The sequence below is a fragment of the Ruditapes philippinarum genome, unplaced genomic scaffold (genome assembly GCF_026571515.1).
Source record: "Ruditapes philippinarum isolate M1 unplaced genomic scaffold, ASM2657151v2 ctg1093_1_1_1_1, whole genome shotgun sequence".
Taxonomy (NCBI): domain Eukaryota; kingdom Metazoa; phylum Mollusca; class Bivalvia; order Venerida; family Veneridae; genus Ruditapes; species Ruditapes philippinarum.
The window spans coordinates 16672-42196 of NW_026857225.1; the positions used below are offsets into that span (position 1 = coordinate 16672).

Below are 25525 nucleotides of genomic sequence, written 5' to 3' on the forward strand. Positions count from 1 at the left end.
GGCGACAACAACTTCTCGAGCCTTTTAGTCGGTCATAATAAAAGCCGATCATTCCGATCGGTATGAGGGTGCTTGATTATTAATTAAGAATGAAATGCCGCGAACTGGAGATTCGCAATGCAAACATTTTCAAATGAAATAACCTTTTCCGTCAATAAATCGCGCTCTACAGGGTTTTTATTTATCATTTTGTAGTACACAGTGGGTTATCATGGTATGTTATTGTTGACCTAAATATTCCGAAAATCTATTTATAGATATATCTATTTATCACTCCTATGGTAATTCCCGGTCTCTCCCAGTCTATTTTGACCGGGATTTACTAGTGACCGGCGAATAGTACCACACGTTCATTGTCCGGTCTCTCCCGGTTTTGGAGTAGATGTTTGATATCGTAAAAACCAACAACAACAACAATAGGCTGTTTCATTTCATCTATATGAGATAAAAACAATAAATATGTACAATAATTGCAAAAAAGGTACATTTTTTATGGTATTAATATGACATTATCAACTTTGAAACATTTTATTTAATTTGTTATCCGTGTTTAGTAAAGATGCCGAGGAATTATTCAAAGGTACAAATTAGATTTTATGAATTATTCAATTGATTGATAATTTAAAAAATGATAAAGAAAAATACAAATGTACATGTACATGGTTTAAGAATAAACAATATTATATATTGAAAGATAAACCATAATTTACTGACTTTTTCCAGTTAAGTTTTGACTTATAATCGTCGGTCAATATGACCATTGAATTCTTAAAAATTATTTTACAATTTTAATAAAAAAAGAGTAGTAAACATAAAAACTCAGTATTAATATAGCACATAAAACATAAAAAAGAAAAGAAAACAATATTCATAAAATTTGTATTTTTTTAAATTTAAATTAATAGATATTACAATTATTGTATAATAAACAATTATGCTCAACATGATCAACATGGTAATATAACCAGTGTCATATTTTACTAAGTGTGAAGGGATACCTTAAGAGGGGGGTCTTCGCTAATAGCGATAACATAATAAGGGACAATTACAAAGGTGTGGTACGTGTTGATCATGCGTTACACATATGGATTATAAATGATTGTATACATGTAATTTTCCGTTGCTATTAATAACCACGATCATAAAGAAATAACAAGTATTATTATATGATCTAAATATAGCTGCAATTGGCTGAATTGGATTTTCCCAGTCTAAAAATAGATTGAGACTCATATTCAATGACCATACAACCTTTGACTGTTAATTACGCTTGTTAATTAAAAAAAATATTGTTGCGTTTTGTTCTTTATGGCATATTTCTCGATTAAAATGTCATTACTTTACTATTTTACTTAAAGGCTACAGCGCAATGATGAGTATAAACTTGAATTACTTTGTATGCGCAGCGTTCGAGTACTCGTTGCACGCCTAACATGTGCGTCTTTTTTTCCCGCGCTTCAACGAGGCAAAATGTGTACATGTATATAAGGTTGTACTTTTTGTGATTTTTTTTAATTCTTAGCCTATTCATATAATAAAACAATTAATGACTTGTGAGCAATTGAATATGATGTGATATTCACCGGCAGAAAGTCATATTGACCTCGGCTATCGCCTCGGTCAATATGTCATCTGCTGGTGAATATCACATCATATTCAATGGCTCACAAGTCAATAATTGTATAATATTCTAATCTCTAGCATGCCAGTCAAAGTTTATAATGAACAATGTCTTTCTTCTGCTCATTCATAAGTGATATACATTTCTGGTAGTTTATAAGAATATCTTTTCATCATATTTCTACTAGTTCATCTTCACTTGCTGCATTTCTTGCTTGGACGCCCTTTGATGCTTTGCATCAATGCTTTTCTTGTATGTATATAGTAAAAACTTAGAAAATCATTTTCTCTGTTTTGACAAAGGCTTCGTAGTAGATCTCTATTAAGATTGTTAAAATTATTGCCCTTAGGTCAAAATTGGCCCGCCTTAAGGATCATTGATTTTCATTATGTACCTATAGTAAAAACTTAAAAAATCTTCTTCTCTGAAAGTGAATGGCCTAGAGCTTAGATATGTTATGTGTGTCATCATCCTATCATGCTGTACAAAATTCTCTTAGTCCTCCTCTGCCTCCAGTTTACTCTACAAAATTGTTCAAATTATAGCCTCACCCTCACCCCAGCTGGTCATTGATTTTCTTTAAATGTATATAGTAAAAACTTGGAAAATCATCTTCTCTGTTTTGACAAAGACTAGAGGTTAGATATTTGGCATGAAACATTGTGTAGTAGACCTCTACCAAGATTGTTAAAATCATTAGGTGAAAATTGGCCCCGCCTCAAGGATCATTTATTTTCATTATGTACATATAGTATAAACTTAAAAAATCTGCTCCTCTGAAAGTGCAAGGCCTAGAGCTTAGATATTTTGTGTGTAGCACCATGTAATGATATTTTATAAAAATTGTTCAAATTATAGCCCTGGGGTAAAAATTGACCTTGCCCTAGGGTGTCATTGATTTTCCTTATATGTATATAGTAAATTTTTAAAAAATTATCTTCTTTGAATTGACAAAGGCTAGAGATATTTGGCATGAAACATTGTGTAGTAGACATCTACCAAGATTGTTCAAATTATAGTTCTGGGGTCAAAATTGGCCCCGCCCCTGTTGTCATTGATTTTCATTATACCCCCCCTCACTTGCACGCCTGGTAAATGAAAGAGCTACCTTTTCGGAGGTATACGGTAAATCGTATCTAATCTTCATGGTATAGCATTCTCCGAATTTTGGTATTTGGTGTAGAGTTTACAAAATATATGAAAAATGAAAACACTTCACACTTGATTTTAGTGACATGCACTAGATCGGAAGTAGCGAAAGAGCGATATACTTCCAAAAAGGTAGCTCTTTCATTTACCAGGCGTGCAAGGGCAATAACTCTAAAATGACTAAATAAATCTGCATGAAAATACCCAGGTGCACAACTTCACATGCTGATCAACATTCCTGTAAAGTTTCATGACTCTAGGTCAAATATTTTTTAAGCTATGTGCGACACAAATTGAGAACGGACTGACGGAAGGATGGACAAGGGTAAATCTAAATGCCCCCCCCCCCCTGAAATGGGGGCACAAAAAACCTTGCTAACACTAGAGGCTTTTGTTTTGGTCCAAATATCCTAGATATATGTAAAGAATGTTGTTAAGATGATTTCTAGCTCAAATTCAAATATGGGTCATCTTGGGTCAAAAAGAAGATCATACAGCCGAAATATTGAAAACCTTGTTAACAGCTTAGAGGCTACTGTTTTGGTCCAAATATCCTGGAAATTAGTCAAAAATGTTGTTTGTATGATTTCTTGCTCATTGTTCATCTGTGGTCAAATAAGAACCTTGCTAACACTGTAGAGATACTGTTTAGGTCCAAATATCCTGGGAAATAGTAAGAAAGGTTGTTTAGATGGTTTCTAGGTCATGTTTGAATATGGGTCATCTGGGGTCAAAAACTAGGTCATACAACCCACAATCACACAATACGTATAATTATATAAATGCGTGTATAAATATGTATCTTTTCTCTCTTTTTATGCTCCCCGAAAAATTTCGGGGGAGCATATAGGCGGCGCCTTGTCCGTTTGTCCGTCCGTCCGTCTGTCTGTCCGTACAAACCAGATCTACATTATGGGGTTTGGTCTATTGTTCTCATAACAATAGATGTCTTTGATGTCATTCATTCCGTTTCTCTTGTGGGGTTATTTTCTGCATTGTGGGGTTAAAAAGAACAAAAGAAATAACAAAAGAAAACCCCATAATGTAGCTCTGGTAAGAACATCCGTTGTCTTGTCCGGAGCATAACTTGAAAACCCTTGGAGATAATTTGTTGAAACTTCATACAGTGGTAGAGGGCATTGAGGGGGATTGCAGTGTCAAAGAACCATAACTCTATTTTGCCTGGTTTTTGAATTATCTCCCCTTATAGAAAAATCTTGTCCGGGGCATAACTCTAAAACTATAAGAGATATCAACATGAAACTTTGTAGGTGAATAGATCTCAATGGGTAGATGTGCAGTGCATAAGAATAATAACTCTTTTTGTCCTAATTTTGGAGTTATTGCCCTTTGTTAATTTTAACACTTTTAACTTTGTCCGGAACATAACTCTAAAACTATAAGAGATATCAAGATGAAACATTGTAGGTAGATAGATCTCATTGAGTAGAGGTGCAGTGCAAAAGAACCATAACTCTGTTAAGCCTCATTTTTGAATTATCTCCCCTTTTAGAAAAATCTTGTCCAGGACATAGCTGTAAAACTATAAGAGATATCAATATGAAACTTTGTAGGTAGATATATCTCAATGGGTAGATGTGCAGTGCACAAGAATCATAACTCTACCTTGCCTTATTCTGGAGTTATTGCCCTTTGTTTATTTTTACTTTTTGAAGTTGTCCGGGACATAACCCGGAAATCATAAGAGATATTATGAAGAAACTTTGTAGGTTGATAGATCACATTGATTTGAAGTGCAGTGCAAAGAACAGTAACTCTGCCTTGCCTAATTTTAGAATTATTGCACTTTGAACTTTTTCCAGGGACATAACTCTGAAACTACAAGAGGTGTACTTTCCTGTGTCCAAAACCTATTCGGGGAGCATCACCCGGCTCAAACCGGGCTCTTGTTTTTCTGTAATACATATGCGGCTATATATGGAAAGGCTTATCATATTTTTCACTTAACATATTATGTATTACTTTTGTGGTCTGTAATGATGCAATAACATTATGACTGAATTAAAAGCATTCCAAAGATCTTTGTAATTTCTTTAATAAAGGACTATTGTTGTTTTCAACATTGGCTACTAGACTTGTTCATTAAAAGTAAATCAGAATGGTTCCCTTTGATAAAACGCTAAGACATATTGGTGAATAATTCTAGAAGCAACTAGATCTGTAAACACAGATGTTTGTTCAACTGTTTATGGACTAAAACGTTGTTCTCGTTGTGTTGTTCTCGGAAGTGTTGTTTATACACCACATCCCATATACATAAAAACCCACAAGGTCATTTGAGGGAGTCCGTCTGTAACACTTTTGTGTCTGCTCCATAACTTTAAAACCACTTCAAAAATTTTGAAATAACTTGGCACAAGTAATCACTATTATAAGACGATGTGCAGAGCGCAATAATTGGGTTGCTACCCCCCAAGGTCAAGGTCACACTTTAAGGTCAAGTGCTAAAAAGTCTACATTTAGTGTTTGCTCCATAAATTTTAAACTGCTGAAAAATTTTGAAATAACTTGGCACAAGTAATCACTATTATTAAATGAATTGAGTTGCTACCCACAAGGTCACGGTCACACTGAAAGGTCAAGTGTTAAAAAGTCTACATTTTGTGTCCACACCTTAACATTTAAACCACTGCAATGTTTTTTAAGATAACTTGATAGAAATTATCATCATTATGACACAATGTGCAGAACCTAACATCCAGGTTGCTACCCCCAAGGTCAAGGTTAAATGTTTTTCATTACTTTTTAACTTTATGGAAAATTCTAAATAATTTGGCACAAATAATTACTATCATGAGACTATGTGCCTATAATATGCATGGCACAACACCAAGGTGATGGTTGGTTAAAGGTCAAGAAGTACTCATTTGTGTCCACTGCGGAAGGGGATTTAGCTGTCCTTCAGACTGCCTTGTTTATATATCAGAGAAAAACTGTCCAGAAACAAATACACATGTTTAATTTATTTTGCCCAAGAAGAAAAATATTTTTGTTGGATAAAAATCATGTTTATTATTGACATAACATTAATCGTAAGTGCATTTGTCAATTTCATTGTGAGAAAACTAATTTTTAGTCTTCTTTTTTTTTATTAAATCTGAAAAATAGTGATAAAATTACTTTTAAACAAGCATTAATTTTTTCTTGCATAAGATTAATCACTTGTGCCGGAGTGTGATTACTCATACATTTGACTGTTTTGTTTGTGGTTTCTTTCTTACATTTTTTACACAAATGGAAATTTTTATACATTTACAAATCAAATATATTTCAAAGGTGATATAGATTCCTGATACAACATTAATATTTCATTTAAATTTGCAGCATATTTCACTGCAAAAATAGGAATTAAATGTACTTTTTTGCAGATTTTATTTTTTCTTTCTTTGGGAAGTTGGTAGGTAGGTAAACTGAAAGATATAAAAATAATGAACTAATGCATATAATAAAACCAGCTCTTGTTTAAGATCATTGAACAAACTTCTAACTAATTAATTTATAATGTTCAATCTATTTCACAGAACCCTTTTATAAAGAAAACAATAGTGACACCTTTATATAAGGGTGTGGTGGGGCCAAATGTCCACCCTACAAACTTTTAAAAACAGAAGCCTTAAAAACATATGGGGGGAGCAATTTGATGTCCTAGAATCATCTGCAAAATTGTTGGGTAACCAAATGCATAGCCTAGTTAAATAAAGCTTTTAACCATCAAAAAAAATCTGTGGGGAATAGAACCAAATTGTTAAGGCTCTGACTGCAAGAGAAAATAGCTGTAACTTTGAAAGTTAAGCTGTGAAGGCCTTATCATGCAAGTACTGGTAGTTAATAACAGATAATCTATAGATGTTAATAAACATTTGCTGCTTTGATAATTACAGTCACTGAACAAATTGCTCATTAATTAATCAACTTTTCAGAACATTAATATACAGTTATGATGACACCTTATGAAGAAAACAGAACAAACTGCAAGGAAATTAATTAAATAACAATGTATGTCTTTTAAAGTTTTTTAGAGGGGCAAAAGTCTGTCCTTTTAAAAACCTGAGTAGGCAAAATAATGGGGTAACTGTCAAGAGGAAAATGTCCTAGAATCACCTGGCTGCAAGAGGGTTAGCTATAAATGCGTGTATTGTAAACTTTAATTTAGTAAATATCAATCAGAATTACTTAGGTTCTGGAATAGATAATTGTTAGTGTAATTTGTTGTAACGAAAATATTGTTAACTGAAATGAATGTCCCGGCATGGCATTAAAAGTGTGGCTCCTGAGAGGCTCAAATACAGGAAGGAAGGGTTTAATTACACAGCAAGCTAGCAGAGACTTTATGTAAAACTGCTCAGGATAATGACAGCAAGAATTATATGTTATCACATTAATTTAATTATTGACATGAATTTAGCATTCTTCTTGGGGAAAATATTCCTCCTTCATTATATTGGCAACTGGTTAAGGCCAGGGAAACTCAGTTAATTGATTGTGGATAACTTCTCAACAAACATTGAAAATTTCCTTGTTTTTGTGTTTAAAATTGAAATTAAAATTTTTGTGTTTTTTTTTGTTTTTTTTTTTTTCAATTTTAAAGATTATTTGAGACAGGTTTTTTGTTAGCTTTTTTTTGGATTTTTTTTTTTCAATTTACTTTACATCATAAGTAAATCACAGACTCATATTCTCTTGTATTTTTTCCTGAGAAAAAAAAGTATTATACATGTTACATGGATTGGAACTATATTATACCAAGTCATTGTATCAAAAGCTTATTGCTTCGGTATAATAGTTGTCTATCTAGACAATATACTGTTACTTTGTCATAATACAAATTATTACTGATTAAAAAAATACATTATCTCTGGCTGTTTTCAACTATATGAGATGATCTCCCACGTATTTGTCACATGGCTGTAACTATGAAGGAGGCAAATTACTTCAATTATTTAACATGCTCTATCATTGGTCTAAAATCTTAAATCAACACATCCTTTCTGCTAATCAGGCAATAAATTAATGTTTTAATTTATTATGATTTACTGCTGAAAATAAACTGGCATGCACTTATTGTAACAAGCTTGACAAAAAAACGCAGATAAACCCTGGCTGGATGTTTAAAGATTTTAAGTATAAAAGGTAGACCTAGTGTCTAGACATACAGTCTGCTGTCTAAACAAGCTATCAGATTCACGTCTGTCGGCTTGGTATTGATTCACCTCTCGTGTATTGTTAATGTAGTCTCAAACATGGGGAAAACTGCCGTCTTTACAGTCACTAGTGTCTCTTCTTATCTACAAGTTTCTGAATTTTAATCAGGCTTGTTGTTTTTAACCATTTTTTATTGGGATATAAATTATTATATTTCCAAAGATTACTTTTTACTAAAGGTTAGTCATATTTACAACAGACGGTTTTTTTTGGAACATTATATATGTGTGTGTGTGTGCATGTGTGTGTGTGTGTGCAGACTTCATTTGGAAAGAATGTTTTTTTTGTGAAATGTCGGATACTATGTAAGGAAGTTAACCAATGAATTCACCTCAACTTTTGACAGGTATGGCAAAAAAATTTCTTGATCAAATTAAAATTGACGTGAACATCAATTCACAATTCAGATAAAATGATCTCTTATGCTAACATGTGTGTTCTTTACAAAAATGGAAAGAAGGTAATGTAGGCTATTTTAATAAAAATATAATTTAATGAATATTTTAGCTTGTGCTACACAATAGAGGGTACACAAAATATCACTATATCTCATCGTGTAGTACAATAAGTTAGACTAACCTCAATATGAGCAAAAATATTTCAAACATCAAACTTCAGAAAAACACTTGAGTCCTACAGGGCTTCACATGTAATATGCAAAATAAATTAGGTACAACTGAGTTCACTATTTTTATCATCCTGATTTAAGAGCTATTTCTGCATATTTTGATGTATAGAATCTACCAATAATCTACTTAGAATATTAAATTTCTGTGGATGGTTAGGCTAGGTAAAATCCCTCTAATTATACATTTGAAAATCTTGAACCTTTCTTATTTTAAATTTTCTTAAAGATTAACATAAACTCAGAGAAATGTCTCAATGCAGAACCAGTTTGTACGTTTTAGTACTTTTGCATATTTTCTAGCATTAATATGAATAGATTTAAACTATGTTGATGGGGACTTATAAAAGATAATTCATATAAAAAAACTAACTCGGCCCTCCGAGTCATCTCGGCCCTGTACCCACTTGGCACAGTTCAACTTTGTTTAATCTGATTTGATGAACGATATGTTACATTCTCTCTGTTCTGTATTAAATTGTGTGAAAAAAATCAAATAGTTTATACCAGATCAAAAGCCTAGTGACTGTCATCCAATTAGACAGTCAATTATTGTGAGGACAAAACCCCAGACATCAAAACACCACACCTCAAAATATGATAGAGTGGACAAAACTCCACACCAGTAAATATAACCCCACACTTTCTAATTATTTGTTATAATGCCATACAATTCATATGATATCAAAAGAACAAAGAAAAGAACAAAACAGATTATTTACTAAAGTTTGATACATTATTATAGTTACTTTATTTATTTTACACAGTTTCTTTGATCATGATAACTAATGGTATGTTATATTTTATTTCAATATACAATAATTTTATAATATGATTGAATGATAGTAGACTATACACATATTACAAACCAAAGGGTAAACATTCAAATATTACAAACTGTAAGGGTAAACATTCATTAATCTTAATTAACATTAATTATTCTAAGTGTCAACAATGTTGGTTATTTTATTGTCAATCAAAGACCTATACAAATTAACAATAAAAAGTGTGGGGTTATGTCCACTCTGTGGGGTTTTCTCCAATCTATAACGTTTTGAGGTGTGGCCCAGTTTTGATGTGTGGGGTTTTGTCCGTCTTCCATGATAAACATTGATGTTTATTGTAGATTATAGGTGATAATTGACTACCTAACCAGATTATAATGTAAATATACCTTTTGATCAAGCTTATTATTTAACTAGTCCAATTATAGACATCCTTACATATTGGTACTTTGCTAGCGAACTAACACTAAACAGTGTTTAATATAATTACATTTATTGTTACAAAATTCAATCTAAAAACTTTCTTTATGGACCAATCATAAAATATCTTAAACAAAGATAATTTCAAACAATACCGTGTTGTCTTTTTATGCCATTGCAGCATTTGTGATGTGGTGGCATATAGCGATTCACCTGTGTGTGCGAGTGTGTGTGTGTGTTATTTAGATGTACATGTGTGTTATTAAGATTATAAAGTTAAACTTAAAAAATCTTCTTGTGAAAAAAACACTTGTCCAATTCCAACAAACTTGGCAGAATTGTTCCTTGGGTAAAGAACTTCCAAAATTGTTCAAAGAATTTGATTCCATGCAGAAATCTGGTTGCCAGGGCAACCAAAAGGATTTTAAGAATGAATTATAATAATCTTCTTGTAAAGACCCACAAGGCCTAGAGCATACATATTTTGCATAAGGCATTGTCTGGTAGACCTCTACCCAAGATAATGTTAAAATTATAGCCCTGGGGTCAAAATTGGCCCCGCCCCAAGGGTTATTGATTTTCACATATAGTAAAAACTAAAAAATCCTAGTCTAAATGTACAAGGCTTAGAGCTTTGATATTTGGTATATGATATCATCTATAGGTCTTCTACCAAAGTTGTTCAAATTTTGCCTCTAGTGTCAAAATTAGCCCCACCCTGGGGCCACAGGTTTTCCTTATATGTATACAGTAAAAACTTAAAAAAATCATCTTCTCTGATTGACAAAAGCTAGAGGTTAGATATTTTGCATGAAATATTGTTTATTGGACCCCTACCAAGATTGTTCAAGTTACAGCCATAGTCAAATTTGGCCCTGCCCCAGGGGTCATTGATTTTCCCTGTGTGTATATATAGTAAAAAAAGGCTTAGAGCTTTGATATTTGGTATTTATAATCATCTATAGGTCCTCTATCAAAGGTGTTCAAATTTTGCCTCTCAAGGTGTCAAAATTGGTCCTGCCTCAGGGGGTCATAAGTTTTCCTTATATGTATACAGTAAAAACTTAAAAATCTTAATCTCGGAATTGACAAAGGCTAGAGCTTAGATATTTTGCATGAAACATTGTGATGTGATCCTCTACCAAGATTGTTCAAATTATAGCCCTGGGGACAAAACTGGCCCCACCCCGGAGGTCATTGAATTTGATTATGTACATATAGTAAGAACAAAAACTAAAAGAAATGCTTTCTGAAAAGGAGAAAGCTAGACATGAAACATTGTCTGGTGGACCTTTATCAAGATTGCTTGAATTAAACCCTTGGGTCAAAATTTTGCCTTGCCCAAGGGGACAAGTAACTTTCATGTCTTTTGATGTACAGCCATGGACCATGTTCAGAGTTTGAGATGTAAAATCATGCATGCAGCTGACCTAGATTTTGACAAATGACCTTTTATGTCATTGATGTACAGCTATGAAATTATGACCATGATGTAAAATTGAACTTTGACATCAAAGTATGGTGTTCCTACACTACTATTTAGTGTTGTATTAATGCGGTGGCATAGCATTTTTATGCTCCCGCCATAAAATGGCCTGGGCATATAGTGTTACCCTGTTCCGTCATTCTGTCATCATCAGTTTCCATTCATTATCTTAGTAACCTTTGCACACATTCAACTCAAATTTGACATATGGATATATCATAAGAAAATGCAGGTCATGTTCAAATTTGGTCATGGTCCAATGCAATCTCCTACGCAGTGATCTCCCCTTATCAGTAGATCTCTGCCATCACAAACATCAAATAACAAGATTTTGATATTTTATTTTTTTTTTTTTTTTTTTTAATAGAGGTATTGTGATAGTCGCGGCGACGTTGCCGTTGCCATCCGCAAACTTGTACCTGGATCATAACTTTTTTAGTTCTTGGTGTATTGTCTTTATACTTGGCCACAACAACCCTTGGGACAAGACCTTTCAGTAGACCACACTAACCTTGACCTTCGTCCATAAATGACCTTGACCTTCAAGGTTAAAAGTCCAAATTTGGCTTGTTCTTGCTATTATTGGCTGTAACTTTGTTATTTTTGAATGGATTGTCTTCAAACTTGAACATAATAATCTTCAAGGATATCCTTTAAAAATAAGCAGATAGACCTTGACCTTCACTGATAAATGACCTTGACTTTGAAGGTCAAATTATTGAAATTTTCATTTTTTTGGCTATTATTGGCTGTAACTTTGTTATTTTTGAATGATGACCTTGACCTTGAAGGTTAAATAACTGAATTTTCTCAGATTTGTGCATTAACCTTTCACCCCATGAGCATATTGCGAAAAATGGCCGTTTTCATTGAAAAGCCTCCTGTAACAAGTTCAAACTGCTATGAAACTTTGAAAAATGCTTCAATACTGATGAAATTTGGCACAAATGTTGACTAGACCATAGCCTCTGTAACAGCATGCTCAATCGTAAATTTCCTATCACCATGGCAACGGGGGGACGTCTCAAAATTGCCAAAAATCACTACATGTATTTTGCATTGTTTTTTTCCATCAAAACTGATTTCAAAGTGCTGCAACTTCTCAATGAATTGAGATAGAGTAAAAGGCTTTTCAGCGTCGGTTACTAGTTACCCTAAGATCGACCTGAGGCCATTTTTAGCCTGTCACATGTCCAAAATTTTCTTTGCGATGAGGCGGACGGACGCCCCCCCTTTAAACCCCCCAAATAGAAGGGCCGAAAAAGTGGTCACTTTTTTTAACAACATTTCTCAAACAAAAAACAGTGTTTGGGGCCTATATATCACTATCATCATCAACAACAACATGTATCTATTTATAGAATGTATTGCGTGTATCTATTTATAGAATGTATTGTATGTATCTATTTATAGAATTTTCTATTGATAGAATTGCGTGTTTTTATATATAGAATTTTCTATTTATAGAATTGCGTGTTTCTATATATAGAATTTTCTATTTATAGAATTGTGTGTTTCTATTTATAGAATTTTCTATGTATAGAATTTTGTGTGTTTCTATTTATAGAATTGCGTGTTTCTATTTATAGAATTTTCTATTTATAGAATTGTGTGTTTCTATTTATAGAATTGCATGTTTCTATTTATAGAATTTTGTAATTATAGAATTGCGTGTTTCTATTTATAGAATTTTCTATTGATAGAATTGCGTGTTTCTTTTATAGAATTTTTTATTTATAGAATTGTGTGTTTTTATTTATAGAATTGCATGTTTCTATTTATATATATACAGTCCGACCCTGGTTATTCGACAACCCTTTATTCGAATACCCGGCATTATCCGAAGTAGATCGGCGGTCCCGTTTTTCTCTCTATCTAAATCAATATAAATATGAGCGTATTATTCGAAATGCATTATCCGAACACCTCCTATTTTTTTAAGTAAAATTTCGGTCCCGATTTTACAATTATGAAAGAATTTCACACCTATTTTTCAAAGCCAGCCTACTTATTATTCGAAGCCAGTCTAATTTGCGCAGATCCACTCGCTGACCGGTCGACTTGTGAAAAATATCAACAGTCATGTGTGTATTTAGACAGTCATGATAATAACTCTAATCAACTTTAATTACCGAAAAATGAAAAGCAGTGCACTGTGTCCGATTTGTCACTGTTAATGCAATAATTTTCATACATACCGTATATGTAAATTTGTCAAAACATCCAAAATATTTTTTTCATTAATTGTAACCCTACATGAGAGCCTTTCATAATCCTCATCCAAAATACCAGAGTTTAGCTGTACATACCGTAGTGACAACACGGCCATTATCAAGGCTTTGCGCGAAACAAAACGGTACATAATGTAGAATAAAATGCAAGTATTTATGTCTTCAATGTTAATACAATAATTTTTACCCATCTTTTCTTTAATATTTATTTTTCTCAATTGATTACAGGAAGTAAGTGTGTTGTAAAAGGTAGTTTTGCTATGATTGCTCAAAGTGGAGTAGTTTTCGTCAATCACAATATTCCGATTTCGATTATTCGAACCCATCGATTATTCGAAGTAAATATTCAGTCCCAGGCAGTTCGAATAAACGGGGTTGGACTGTATATATATATATAAATGAGTATATTTGTATGTTCAAAATATATAGACAAAACTAATGTGACAAGACAGACCGATTAAATTTATAAAAAGGAAACGTTAAGATTTGTTCAAACATTTCTTTGTTTGCTTATAGAAAAAATAAAAAGTCGAGCGTTGCCCCCGCCCGGAGATGGCTCTTGTTTGATAAAATATAACCATATAACAGACATAGGTACGAAAAGTTAAAAATTAAACAGAAAGAGAAAAATGACATTAGATTTTCTATGTAACGGTCGATATTTACATTTGAATTTCGACGTTTCGTCATGTGACTTTCATCGTCATGGGACGTCTGTGAAGGCAGTGATTACAATTCTGCCGAGGGAGGTAATCACTGTGAGGAGTTTGGGTCCAATGATTTTTGACAGAGTTATGCTCCTGGATGAAATTTTCAGTTTCCATTCATTATTTCCCCAACAGTATAACACATTCAACTCAAATTTGACATAATTATGGATACGTCAAAGGAATGCACAGGTCAAGTTCGAATTAAGTCATGGTTCGATGATTTTTGGCAGAGTTATGACCCTTTCACTTTGAAAATAATATAAAATTTTCAGTTTCCGTTTATTATCTGCCCAACGGTATTACACATCCAACTCATATTTGACATATGGCTACGTCAAAGGAATGCACAGGTCAAGTTCAAATTTGTCGTGGTTCGATGATTTTTGGCAGAGTTATGCCCCTTTCACTTTGAAAATAATATGAATTTTCAGTTTCCGTTCATTATCTCCCCAAAGGTATTACACATTCAACTCAAATTTGACATATGGATACGTCAAAGGAATGCGCAGGTCAAGTTCATATTTGGTCATGGTTCGATGACTTTGGCAAAGTAATTCTTTTAACTTCGAACAAAAGGAAATTTTTAGTTTCCATTCATTATCTCTCTAATGGTTGTACACATTCAACTCAAATTTGACATATAGTTACATCTTAGGAATAAGCAGTTCAAGATTGAATTCGGTCGTGGTTCAATGATTTTGTACAAAATTATCACTCTTGTCATCTAATAGACTAGTTTTATGATATAGTATGGACAATCAACAAGCTTTAAAAAGTATCTAACTTAATTAGATATTGAACTGATTCGCAAGTGTTTAATCAAATTGTCATGAATGTAAATGATAATCGCATAATAAATATAGTGAATCATAAATGACATACTTATGTACACGTTTATTATTTAATTATGGCCTGCTGATTAGTGTACAGGGGATTTAATTGGAATGGTACTATCATAGCACAATATAATTGGGACAGGGTGGCAATCTAATTTTAAACTGAAAATAGAGAACAATAGAGTTCATTCCTTAAAAATAGAGGAAGGCATCAATGACCCTCTGTCTAAATCCACTTTCAATAGCAACAATTGACTTCAGTAGCAAGCATTGACTTTCAAACGCAACCAGACACTTCCATAGTAAATATTGACTCCAAAGCAACCAATGATTTCCATAGCAAGTATTGGCTTTCCAACTGCAACAGTTGACTTTCCATAGCAACCATTGGCTTCCCATAGCAACCAGTTATTTTCATAGCAATCATTGACTTTCCATAGCAATCAGTAACTTCTATTGTGACTTTCATAGCAACCTTTGACTTTCCATTGCAGCCAGTGACTTTTATAGCATTTACATGCCAGCTTGTGACTTTCATTGTAAATATTGACAACAAATATTGACATATTAGCAACAAATGATTCTACCATTGACTTACATAGCAACCATAAACTTTCCATAGCAACCAGTGATACCAGTTGAAGTTTTAGACTTAAAATCTGCTATTCATTAATAGTTGTCATTAAAAGCTTTCATAATCAGGTGAGTGATATTAGGGTCATCATGGCCCTCTAGTTTATACAAAAATATGTTGTTGTTGTAATTTCAGAAATTGAGATATTTGTATTCAGGTATCTATTTAGCTTCTTTTTTTTGTAGAAAAATTTAGATGCTGTTGTCCATTGCTATTCAGAAACTGTAACATTGGATATTATTTTTTTATTATGGAGTGTCTTCATACTTTGACACAACAACCCTTCTGACGAAACCTTCAAGAAGACTAGACTGAACTTTACCTTTACACACAAATGACCTTGACCTTTAAGGTCAAATATTTGAATTTTGCTTGATTTCAATCAGACTAAAGTTAAGATCTACTTAAGTTATTTCTTGCATGTAGATCTGATTGCCACCGTATTTGTTTCATCTTCATTGTGATTCAGATTTCCCAAGAAAGCTACTTTTAGCCATGTAATATAACCATCCTTTACAGAAATCACTGTTACTAAAAATAGAAATTCAGTTTCAGCTCAATAAATTTTGTTTGCTTAGGCCTATTGACACCAAACTTGGTGTATATGTAGCTTACATCAAGAGGCAGCTTGGGATTGCTACCCAGGTGTCTGTGATCAAGGTCAAGGTCACTGTTACTAAAAATAGAAATTAAGTTTCCGCTCAATAACTTTAGTTTGCTAAGGCCTATTGACACCAAAGTTGGTGTATGGGTAGCTTATATCAAGACGCGGCTTGGGATTGCTATCCAGGTGTCTGTGATCAAGGTCACTGTTACTAAAAATAGAAATTCAGTTTCCGCTCAATAACTTTAATTTGCTTAGGCTTATTGACACCAAACTTGGTGTATGGGTAGCTTATATCAAGACACAGCTTATGATTGCTACCCAGGTATCTGTGACAAGGTCAAGGTCACTGTTACTAAAAAAAGAAATTTATTTTCCGCTCAATAACTTTAGTTTGCTTAGGCCTTTTGACACCAAACTTGGTGTATATGTAGCTTATATCAAGACGCAGCTTGGGATTGCTACCCAGTAGTCTGTGAACAAGGTCAAGGTCACTGTTACTAAATATAGAAATTCAGTTTCCGCTCAATAACTTAAGTTTGCTAAGGCCTATTGACACCAAAGTTGGTGTATGGGTAGCTAATATCAAGATGTGGCTCGGGATTGCTATCCAGGTGTCTGTGATCAAGGTCAAGGTCACTGTTACTAAAAGTGGAAATTCAGTTTCCACTCAATAACTTAAATCTGCTTAGGCTTATTGACACCAAACTTAGTGTATATGTAGGTTATATCAAGACTTCAGTTTCTGCTCAATAACTTTAGTTTGCTAAGGCCTATTGACACCAAACTTGGTGTATGGGTAGCTTACATCAAGAAGCAGCTTTGAATTGCTACCCAGGGGTCTGTGATCAAGGTCATGGTCACTGTTGCTAAAAATAGGAATTCAGTTTCCACTTAATATCTTTAGTTTGCTAAGGCCTATTGACACCAAACTTGGTGTATGGGTAGCTTATATCAAGAGGCAGCTTGGGATTGCTACTCAGATGTGGTTTTGATCAAGGTCAAGGGCTTGTTGCTAAAATTGTAGTTTCAGTTTCCGCTTAATAACTTCAGGTGTAACTTTTGTAATCGCAGAGTGTTTAAAAAAAAATTGATTTTTAAAATGAAATATAAAAGTAACAAAAAAAGAAAGGAAGGAAAGAAATTGAAATTCAAAAGAACAAAATATATTGAAAAAAAAACGCAAAGTAAAAAAAAAAAGGAGAAAAAAAATTATCAACATCATCATTATAAATAACATGGCAGAGCGTGTTCGAACCTATGAGTTCAAATTATTTAAAGTTACAGTGGCGTTGATTTACCAACTAAGCCATTACAATAGTACACATTCTTCTTAGAATTAAACTCTAAAAATTATATAGTTGTTGACACTTCCAATCTCGGATAATATGCACACTAACCCTTTGAATGGACTTTCCCATGTACCATTTAAACCAAATTATCATCCGGGTACAATACCTACCGGTATTAAAATTTAAAAAAAAAAAGAATAACACTTTTTTTTCCTGGATTTTTTTTAAAGATTTGTTCAAACTTTATGATTGCTTTTAGAAAAAGTAAAACAAGTCGAGTGTTGCCCCCACCTGGGGGTGGCTCTTGTTTTAATTATTTTCAGAGTGACATTTATCTTCCCCAGGTATTCGCTAGACGAGGCATTCATGGAATGAAAATGACAGATGTTTTGAATCCTACTGTTTGCTTTGGAAAAAATGTTGTACAATCCAAAAGTGTTAAGGAAAGTATGTGTAACACTGATCTTCCAGTGGCTTTAAAGGAAGATGTTGAAAGTGGAAGTAATGATGATTTAGACACTGACAAACTGGTAAGTAGTAAAAGCAATGTTGGGGGAAAAAAGAACAAAGGCAATTACGATTAAGAATAGAGGTTAGGTGGTTAATAGTGGTTAAGCTTTATTATAAAAAGGAAGTAATGGTCTATTTGTGAAGATGTGAGCCTCTCAATCCAGGGTATGAAAGATCTTAGATTAAAGCCTTGGTATTGTCCTCATAATTATGGCAGCAAAACTTCTTTGTGAAGGATGATTATGGTAGCATGACAAGTAAAAAAAAACTAACCTATTTTATTGGCTACTCAGCAAGGCCATATACCAAAATATTCCCAGATGTTTGTTGTTTTCAAAACTGCAGGCATAATTTGGCATAAATGGTGGAAAACAAAGAAATCCAAGACGGTTGAGGTATGAATCACCTGTAGTGATAACTCTAGTTATTATTGGCTGGGTTGCACTGGTGCAAACCCTGGTTATAGTATGGTGAATGTCGGGCAGCGAAGAAAAACTGTTCGTAACACTGTTCTCAGCAACTATTAGTAGCCTCTTGATATTTGGCATACAGCATTGATACATGGTCCCATACCATGGGATTCGATTTCAGGTCTGTTGCTTATCCACTTCCTGTTAAGCAACTTAGTTAAATTTTCGACATTAATGGTCAATGGTAGGAAATTTTCGTAACAGTTTTCCCAGCAACTACTTATCACAGCCTTTTGATATTTGGCATACAGCATTGATACGTGGTCCCATACTGTGGGATTCGATTTCAGGTCTGTTGCTTATCCACTTCCTGTTTACCGACTTAGTTAAATTTTCGACATAAATGGTTAATGGCAGGAAATTTTCGTAAAAGTTTTCTAAGCAACTACTTATCACAGCCTCTTGATAATTGACACGTGGTCCCATATCGTGGGATTCGATTTCAGGTCTATTGCTCATCCACATCATGTTTACTGACTTAGTTAAATTTTCGACATTGATGATCAGTAGCAAATTTTTTTCGTAACATCACAGCATCATGATATTTGGTATACAAATGCAACCTGGCCTTTTCTGTATTTGACCCATTTTTTTACTGTATTGTCCTGAAAGTTTGATGCTTTGGAGAGAACAACTTTACACTTTTACCTAGTTAATAATATAAGGCAATAGGTCTTACATATTGTTTATGTCTCTCCCTTACCAGTTCCTCCCCCTGACGGTTCTCTCCAAAACCGTTTCCTCCCCTGACGGTTCCTCCCAAATTTGAAATATGCAGACAGTTCTCCCCCATTTTTAGCTCGACTATACAGTATATGGAGAGCTGCCCTACTCGCCCTGGTGTCCGCGTCCAGATTTCAGATACAAAGTTTTGGTGCAGTAAAATATTTTTCACTATAACTTTGTCATTTCTTAAGGTATCAACTTCAAACTTCAAATATATGTTCCTTATCATCAACCACATCTTATGTGACAAGGTTTATAACTCTAGCACCAATATTTTTAGGTTTATCTCCCCTTGAACTTAGAATTTTCCTCAAAAAATACTATTTTTTACTGTTACTTCATTATTTCTTAAGGGATCTTGAACTTCATACTTCAAATATATGTACTTTATGATCATCTACATCTTATGTGACAAGGTTCATAACTCTAGCACCAATATTTTCAGATTTATCTCCCCTTGAAAGTAGAATTTTCCTTAAAAAATACTACTTTTTACAGTAACTTCTTTATTTCTTAAGGGATCAACTTCATACTTCAAATATTTCAAATATATGTATCTTATCATCATCAACATCTTATGTGACAAGGTTTATAACTCTAGCACCAATATTTTTAGGTTTATCTCCCCTTGAACTTAGAATTTTCCTGAAAAAATACTATTTTTTACTGTTACTTCATTATTTTTTAAGAATCAACTTCATACTTCAAATATATGTACCTTATCATCATCCACATCTTATGTGTCAAGGTTCATAACTCTAGCACCAATATTTTCAGATTTATCTCCCCTTGAAGTTAGAATTTTCCTTAAAAAATATTGTTTATTTCTGTTACTTCTTTATTTCTTAAGGGATCAATTTCATACTTCAAATATATGTACCTTATCATCATCCACATCTTATGTGGCAAGGTTCATAACTCTAGCACCAATATTGCAAGAATTATCTCCCCATGAACTTAGATTTATTTACTAGAAAAATGTTAATTTTTACTATAACTTCTTTAGTTTTAAAGGTATCTACCTCAAACTTCATATACTTATTCCTTATCATCAATTACATTTTGTGACAATGTTCATAACTTTTGAATCAATATCTACAGATTTATCTCTCTTTGAACTTTGAATTTTATTTACGAAATATCATAACTTCTTTACTTTTTAAGGTATCTACTTCAAACTTCAAATATATATTTCTTATCATTACACACATGTTGTGTGACAAGGTTCATAACTCTAGCATGACTATTTCTAGAATTATTCCCCTTGATCTTGGAATTTATGTTAACAATATTATTTTTTTACTATAACTTAAGACATAATTATACATAATTAATTTTTCTTTCATAGTTTTGTCTTCCTTACTGTGTCCAGTATTTTATTAGTCCAGCTTTGCTGTCTCCTGTGACAGCTCTTGTTTTATAAGTTATCATTTTAGTTTTGACTTAATCTAATAATATTTCTTAATGAAGATTATTAAAAGATATTAAAAGTGTTTTTAAATTTAACACCTTTTTTCGGTATTTTAACCCTTTCCCCCATGAGCATATTGTGAAAATTGGCCGTTTTCACTGAAAAGCCTCCTGTTACAAGTTCAAACTGCTATGAAACTATGAAAAATGCTTCAATACTAATCAAACTTGGCACAAATGTTGACTGGACCATTGCCTTTGTAACGACATGCTCAGTCTTAAGTTTCCTGTTACCATGGCAATGAGGGGACATCTCAAAATTGCCAAAAATCACTATTTTGCCTCAATTTTTTCCATCAAAATTTATTTCAAAGTGCTGCAACTTCTCAAGGGATTGAGATAGAGTCAAAGGCTTTTCAGCGTTGGTTACACGTTACATTATGATCGACCTGGGGTCATTTTTAGCCTCTCACAAGTCCAAAATTTTCTTGGCGATGAGGGGGACTCTGCCCCCCTTCAAACCCCCCTAACAGAAGGGGGCAAATCCCCCTTCTGGCAACCCCCTGATGTATCTTTTGGATGGGGGGCGGCGCCGAAAAAGTGCTCAATTTTTTTAGCAACATTTCTCAAACGAAAACATGTGTTTTGGGCCCAAATAGGACATTTTTTCACTATTTGAGGTCTAAAAAAGGGGGGGGGGGGGTCAAAAGTGCGTTGTTTCAAATATATATGAGGTAAAGGGTTAATCCTATCAACACCTTCATTATGAGAGATATAGATTATTGGACAGTGATTGATATACACCTGTAATTATGTTAAGGTCTGGCTTGTGATGTTCATTCATTTGTTAAATAGCGAATAAGGTGGATAGAAAATAAATAAGTAACAACTGGTATGCAATTGAAACTTGAATTAAACATCTAAATACTTCAATAATTGGGAAAGAACCGTCAGGGAGGAAAGGTCAGGGCAGGAACTGGTAAGGGAGAGAATAGTCTGACTACCATTGTTTATAGATACAATGCAACTACATAAACTAAGAAATGATTTCTTTAGCAAAAAGGCTTTTTATGCCACTGCAGCATCTGCGATCAGTGGCATATAACGATTCACCTGTATGATAAATGAATATAGAATATGCTGGTATATTGATAACCTTGGCTTTAAACATGAGGGGACTTGAAATATTTTTTTCTGATTTGTATTCCAAATGATGTATGTCTTGACCAATAACTTTTGTGCAGCATTTCAGATAATTTGCTCACTCCGTTTTTTCCAGCCTTGCAACGCTTTTTACACGAATTGGGCTATGAATAGCACAAAAATACAGTGAGCAATTTATGACTGAGTATATTTCTTATTCATCTTTTATATATCTTTCTGTTTTAAAATGTCTCACTAGATCTACGCAAAAATTCCGGTGTTGTTGTTTTTATGCTTTTGGACCTCATTGGAGTTCCTTAACAAGAACTTTACCAGTCTGCATAATTATGTTTGACAAGATTAGTGGAAATCGCACTGAAGATCTATATCAAAGTAGGAAAATCAAAGTTTTTTGTGAACTGGTCACTGTTCTAATATGATCCTTGCTTTTCTGGATGTGATATGGTAGACAATTTCCGGGATTTCTATAATTTGTTAATACGGTACCTGCTTAGTATAAGGTTTTTAGTTTTCAACTTATGGCACATGTAGCCCAAAAAATATTTGACCTAGAGTCATAAGATTGACAAAAAAGTGGAGTGGGGGCACCCGTGTCGTATGGACACATTTCTAGTTTGCAGTGTTTCCCTTTACAAATTATCATTTTCTTAAATAAGCTTTTTCTTTGTTCAAATTCTGGAAATACCCCACCCCTTACTCTGCTTATTATTAATCAACTGCAGCAAAGAAGGCTTAACATATTTTCGACGTGATATGGGACTCCTGCTTTTCCTGTCTTGGGAGTCCCTGGACTCCTGTTTTGAAAATCCGAGTGAGAATCTTGCTAATACGACTTCTCTGAATATGATATTGTTATGGTCAAATCCCTGGATCTCTATATATCTGATATGGCAGTGGTTGATTCCAGGGATATCTATATATATAATACGCATATACGATCGCAGCTTTTTATGCTCCTCAAAGGAAGAGCATATAGTCGCCACCTTGTCCGTCTGTCCGTCCGTCAGTGCCCGTCCGTCCGTCCATCCATCCGTTGTCTTGTCCGGAGCTTAACTTGAAAACACTTGGAGATAATTTGTTTAAACTTCACACAGTGATAGAGAACATCGAGGCGGAGTGCAGTGTCAAAGAACAAAAAACTCTATTTTGCCTCGTTTTTGAATTATCTCCCCTTTTAGAAAAATCTTGTCCAGGACATAACTCTAAAACTAGATACTAAAAGAGAGATATCAACATGAAACTTTGTAGGTAGATAGATCTCAATGGGTAGCTGTGCAGTGCACAAAAAAGGAACTCTGCCATACATAATTTTGGAGTAGCTTGCCCTTTGTTCATTACTACACTTTGAACTTTGTCCGGAATATAACTCTAAAATTATAAGAGATATCAGCATGAAACTTTGTATGTAGATAGATCTCATTGGGTGGAAGTGCAGTGCAAAAGAAACATAACTCTGCTAAGCCCTGTTTTTGAATTATCTCCCCTTTTAGAAAAGTCTTGTCCGGGACATAACCCTTTGCCCTTTGTTCATTTCTACACTTTGAACTTTGTCTGGAATATAACTCTAAAATTATAAGAGATATCAACATGAAACTTTGTACATAGATAGATCTCAATGGGTAGCTGTGCAGAGCACAAGAAACGTAACTCTGCCGTGCCTAATTTTGGAGTTATTGCCCTTTGTTCATTTTTACACTATGAACTTTGTCTAGAACATGACTCTAAGGTTATAAGAGATATCAACATGAAACTTTGTAGGTAGATAGATCTCAATCAGTAGATGTGCAGTGCATAAAAACTGTAACTCTGCTTTGGAAAATCCTTGTTAACACTCTAGAAGTCACATTTTAGACTCACTTGTTAGGAAACTTGGTCAGAATGCTTGTCTAGGTAATTACTCGGATGAGTTCCTTGGGTCAGGTGAACGATCTAGAGCCATGTTAGCCCTCTTGTTGTTTTTTTTAGCTCATCTCAGGATGAGCTTTTAGGATCGTTAAATGTCCATCTGATGTCGTCCGTCGTCTGTTGTCCATCCACATTTGTTTGTTAATACTCTGCTGGTCACATTTTTGCCTCAATCATTATCAAACTTTGTCAGGATGCTTGTCTAGGTAATTGCTCGGACGAGTTTGAACATGGGTCATCTTAGGTGAAAAACTAGGTCACTGGAGCTAAAAATAGAAAAATCTTGTTAACTTTCTGGTGGCTACTGTTTTGATTCAAATATCCTAGAAATTGGCCTGAAAATTTGTTTTGATGATTTTTAGGTCAAGTTTGAATATGGGTCACCTGGGGTCAAAACCTAGGTCACATAACGCCCAAATATGGAAAAACCTTATTAACACTCTAGTGGTCACCTTTTTGACTCAATTGTCATCAAACTTGGTCAAGATGCTTGTTTAGTTTATTGCTCAGATGAGTTCGAACAGAGGTCATCTTGGATGGAAAACTATGTAACAGGAGCTAAAAATAGAAAAATCTTGTTAACACTCTATTGGCTACTGTTGTTATCAAAATATCCTGGAAATTGATCTGCAAGTTTGTTTTGATGATTTCTAGGTCAAGTTCGAATATATGGGGTCAAAAACTAGGTCACACTGCCCAGATATGGAAAAACCTTGTTAACACTCTAGTGGTCACATTTTTTAATCAATTGTCATCAAACTTTGTCAGGATGCTTGGGATGAGTTTGATACTCAGGTGAGTGTTCTCAGGGCCATCTTGGCCTCTTGTCCTCACTGGCTATAACGTTGTTATTTGTAAATGGATTAACTTCATATTAAGACACAGCATTTATTAGGTCAGGACCATCCTGTGTATCAAACTCATTGACCATGACCCTTGAAGGTCAAATTATTTTCACTGATTATCACTATAATTGGCTGTCATTTGGTAATTTATCAATGGATTATTTTCATACTTGGACAAAACAACTTTTTGGACAAGGCATTCTAAAAAGTTTAACTGACCTTGAACTTGTGCTTTAAATGACCTAGACCATCAAGTTCAAAGTCTTGAATTTTGTTTAAATTGTCATTATTTTGTTATATATGTACAGATTTAATTCATATGTGGACTAAACAACACTTTTGACCAACAAACATGTGGAATAATTTAGATATGACCTTGACCATCAAATGATTGAATTTGGACTATATTTTCTAAACTTTGTTATTTTTTATTTTTGTGCCCCCACTTTAGTGGCAGGCATTTTGATTTACCCTTGTCCGTCCGTCCTTCCGTCCGTCCTTCCGTCCGTTCACTTTTGTGTCACACGTAACTCAAAAAGTATTTGACCTAGAGTCATGAAACTTTACAGGAATGTTGATCAGCATGTGTAGTTGTGCACCTGGGTATTTTCGTCTTGATATTTTTAGTATTTTTAGAGTTATTGCCCTTGACTTAGTAAAATTTGCAATTTTATAATAAAGTCTTTATTTCATAATAATAATAATAATAAAGTCTTTATTTCAAGAGGCTACACATTTGCAACAAAGGCAATCTACCCTGTGGGCCTCATAAAATGTACATATTTACAATCATATAGTTGTGAATCACATGAAATATTATGCAATAACATTAACATAATTATTTTGATATTAGACAATAATGATAATAATTATATAAAG

At 33.7% G+C, this 25525-nt stretch overlaps 1 protein-coding gene across 2 annotated transcripts in view; it reads left to right on the forward strand.

Annotated features, from left to right (window-relative positions):
• The first annotated feature begins 7726 nt into the window (after positions 1-7726).
• The window catches only part of LOC132749112 (uncharacterized), a 61167-nt gene continuing 43368 nt past the window's right edge, over positions 7727-25525 (forward strand). Inside the window, exons 1-2 of one of the 2 annotated variants that reach the window (XM_060738797.1) lie at positions 7727-8339; positions 17961-18146. In XM_060738797.1, coding sequence (XP_060594780.1) covers positions 17988-18146 — 159 coding nt within the window. In that variant the 5' untranslated portion in view covers positions 7727-8339; positions 17961-17987. The remainder of the gene's footprint in view (positions 8340-17960; positions 18147-25525) is intronic. The other variant, XM_060738798.1, reaches the window with a different exon arrangement.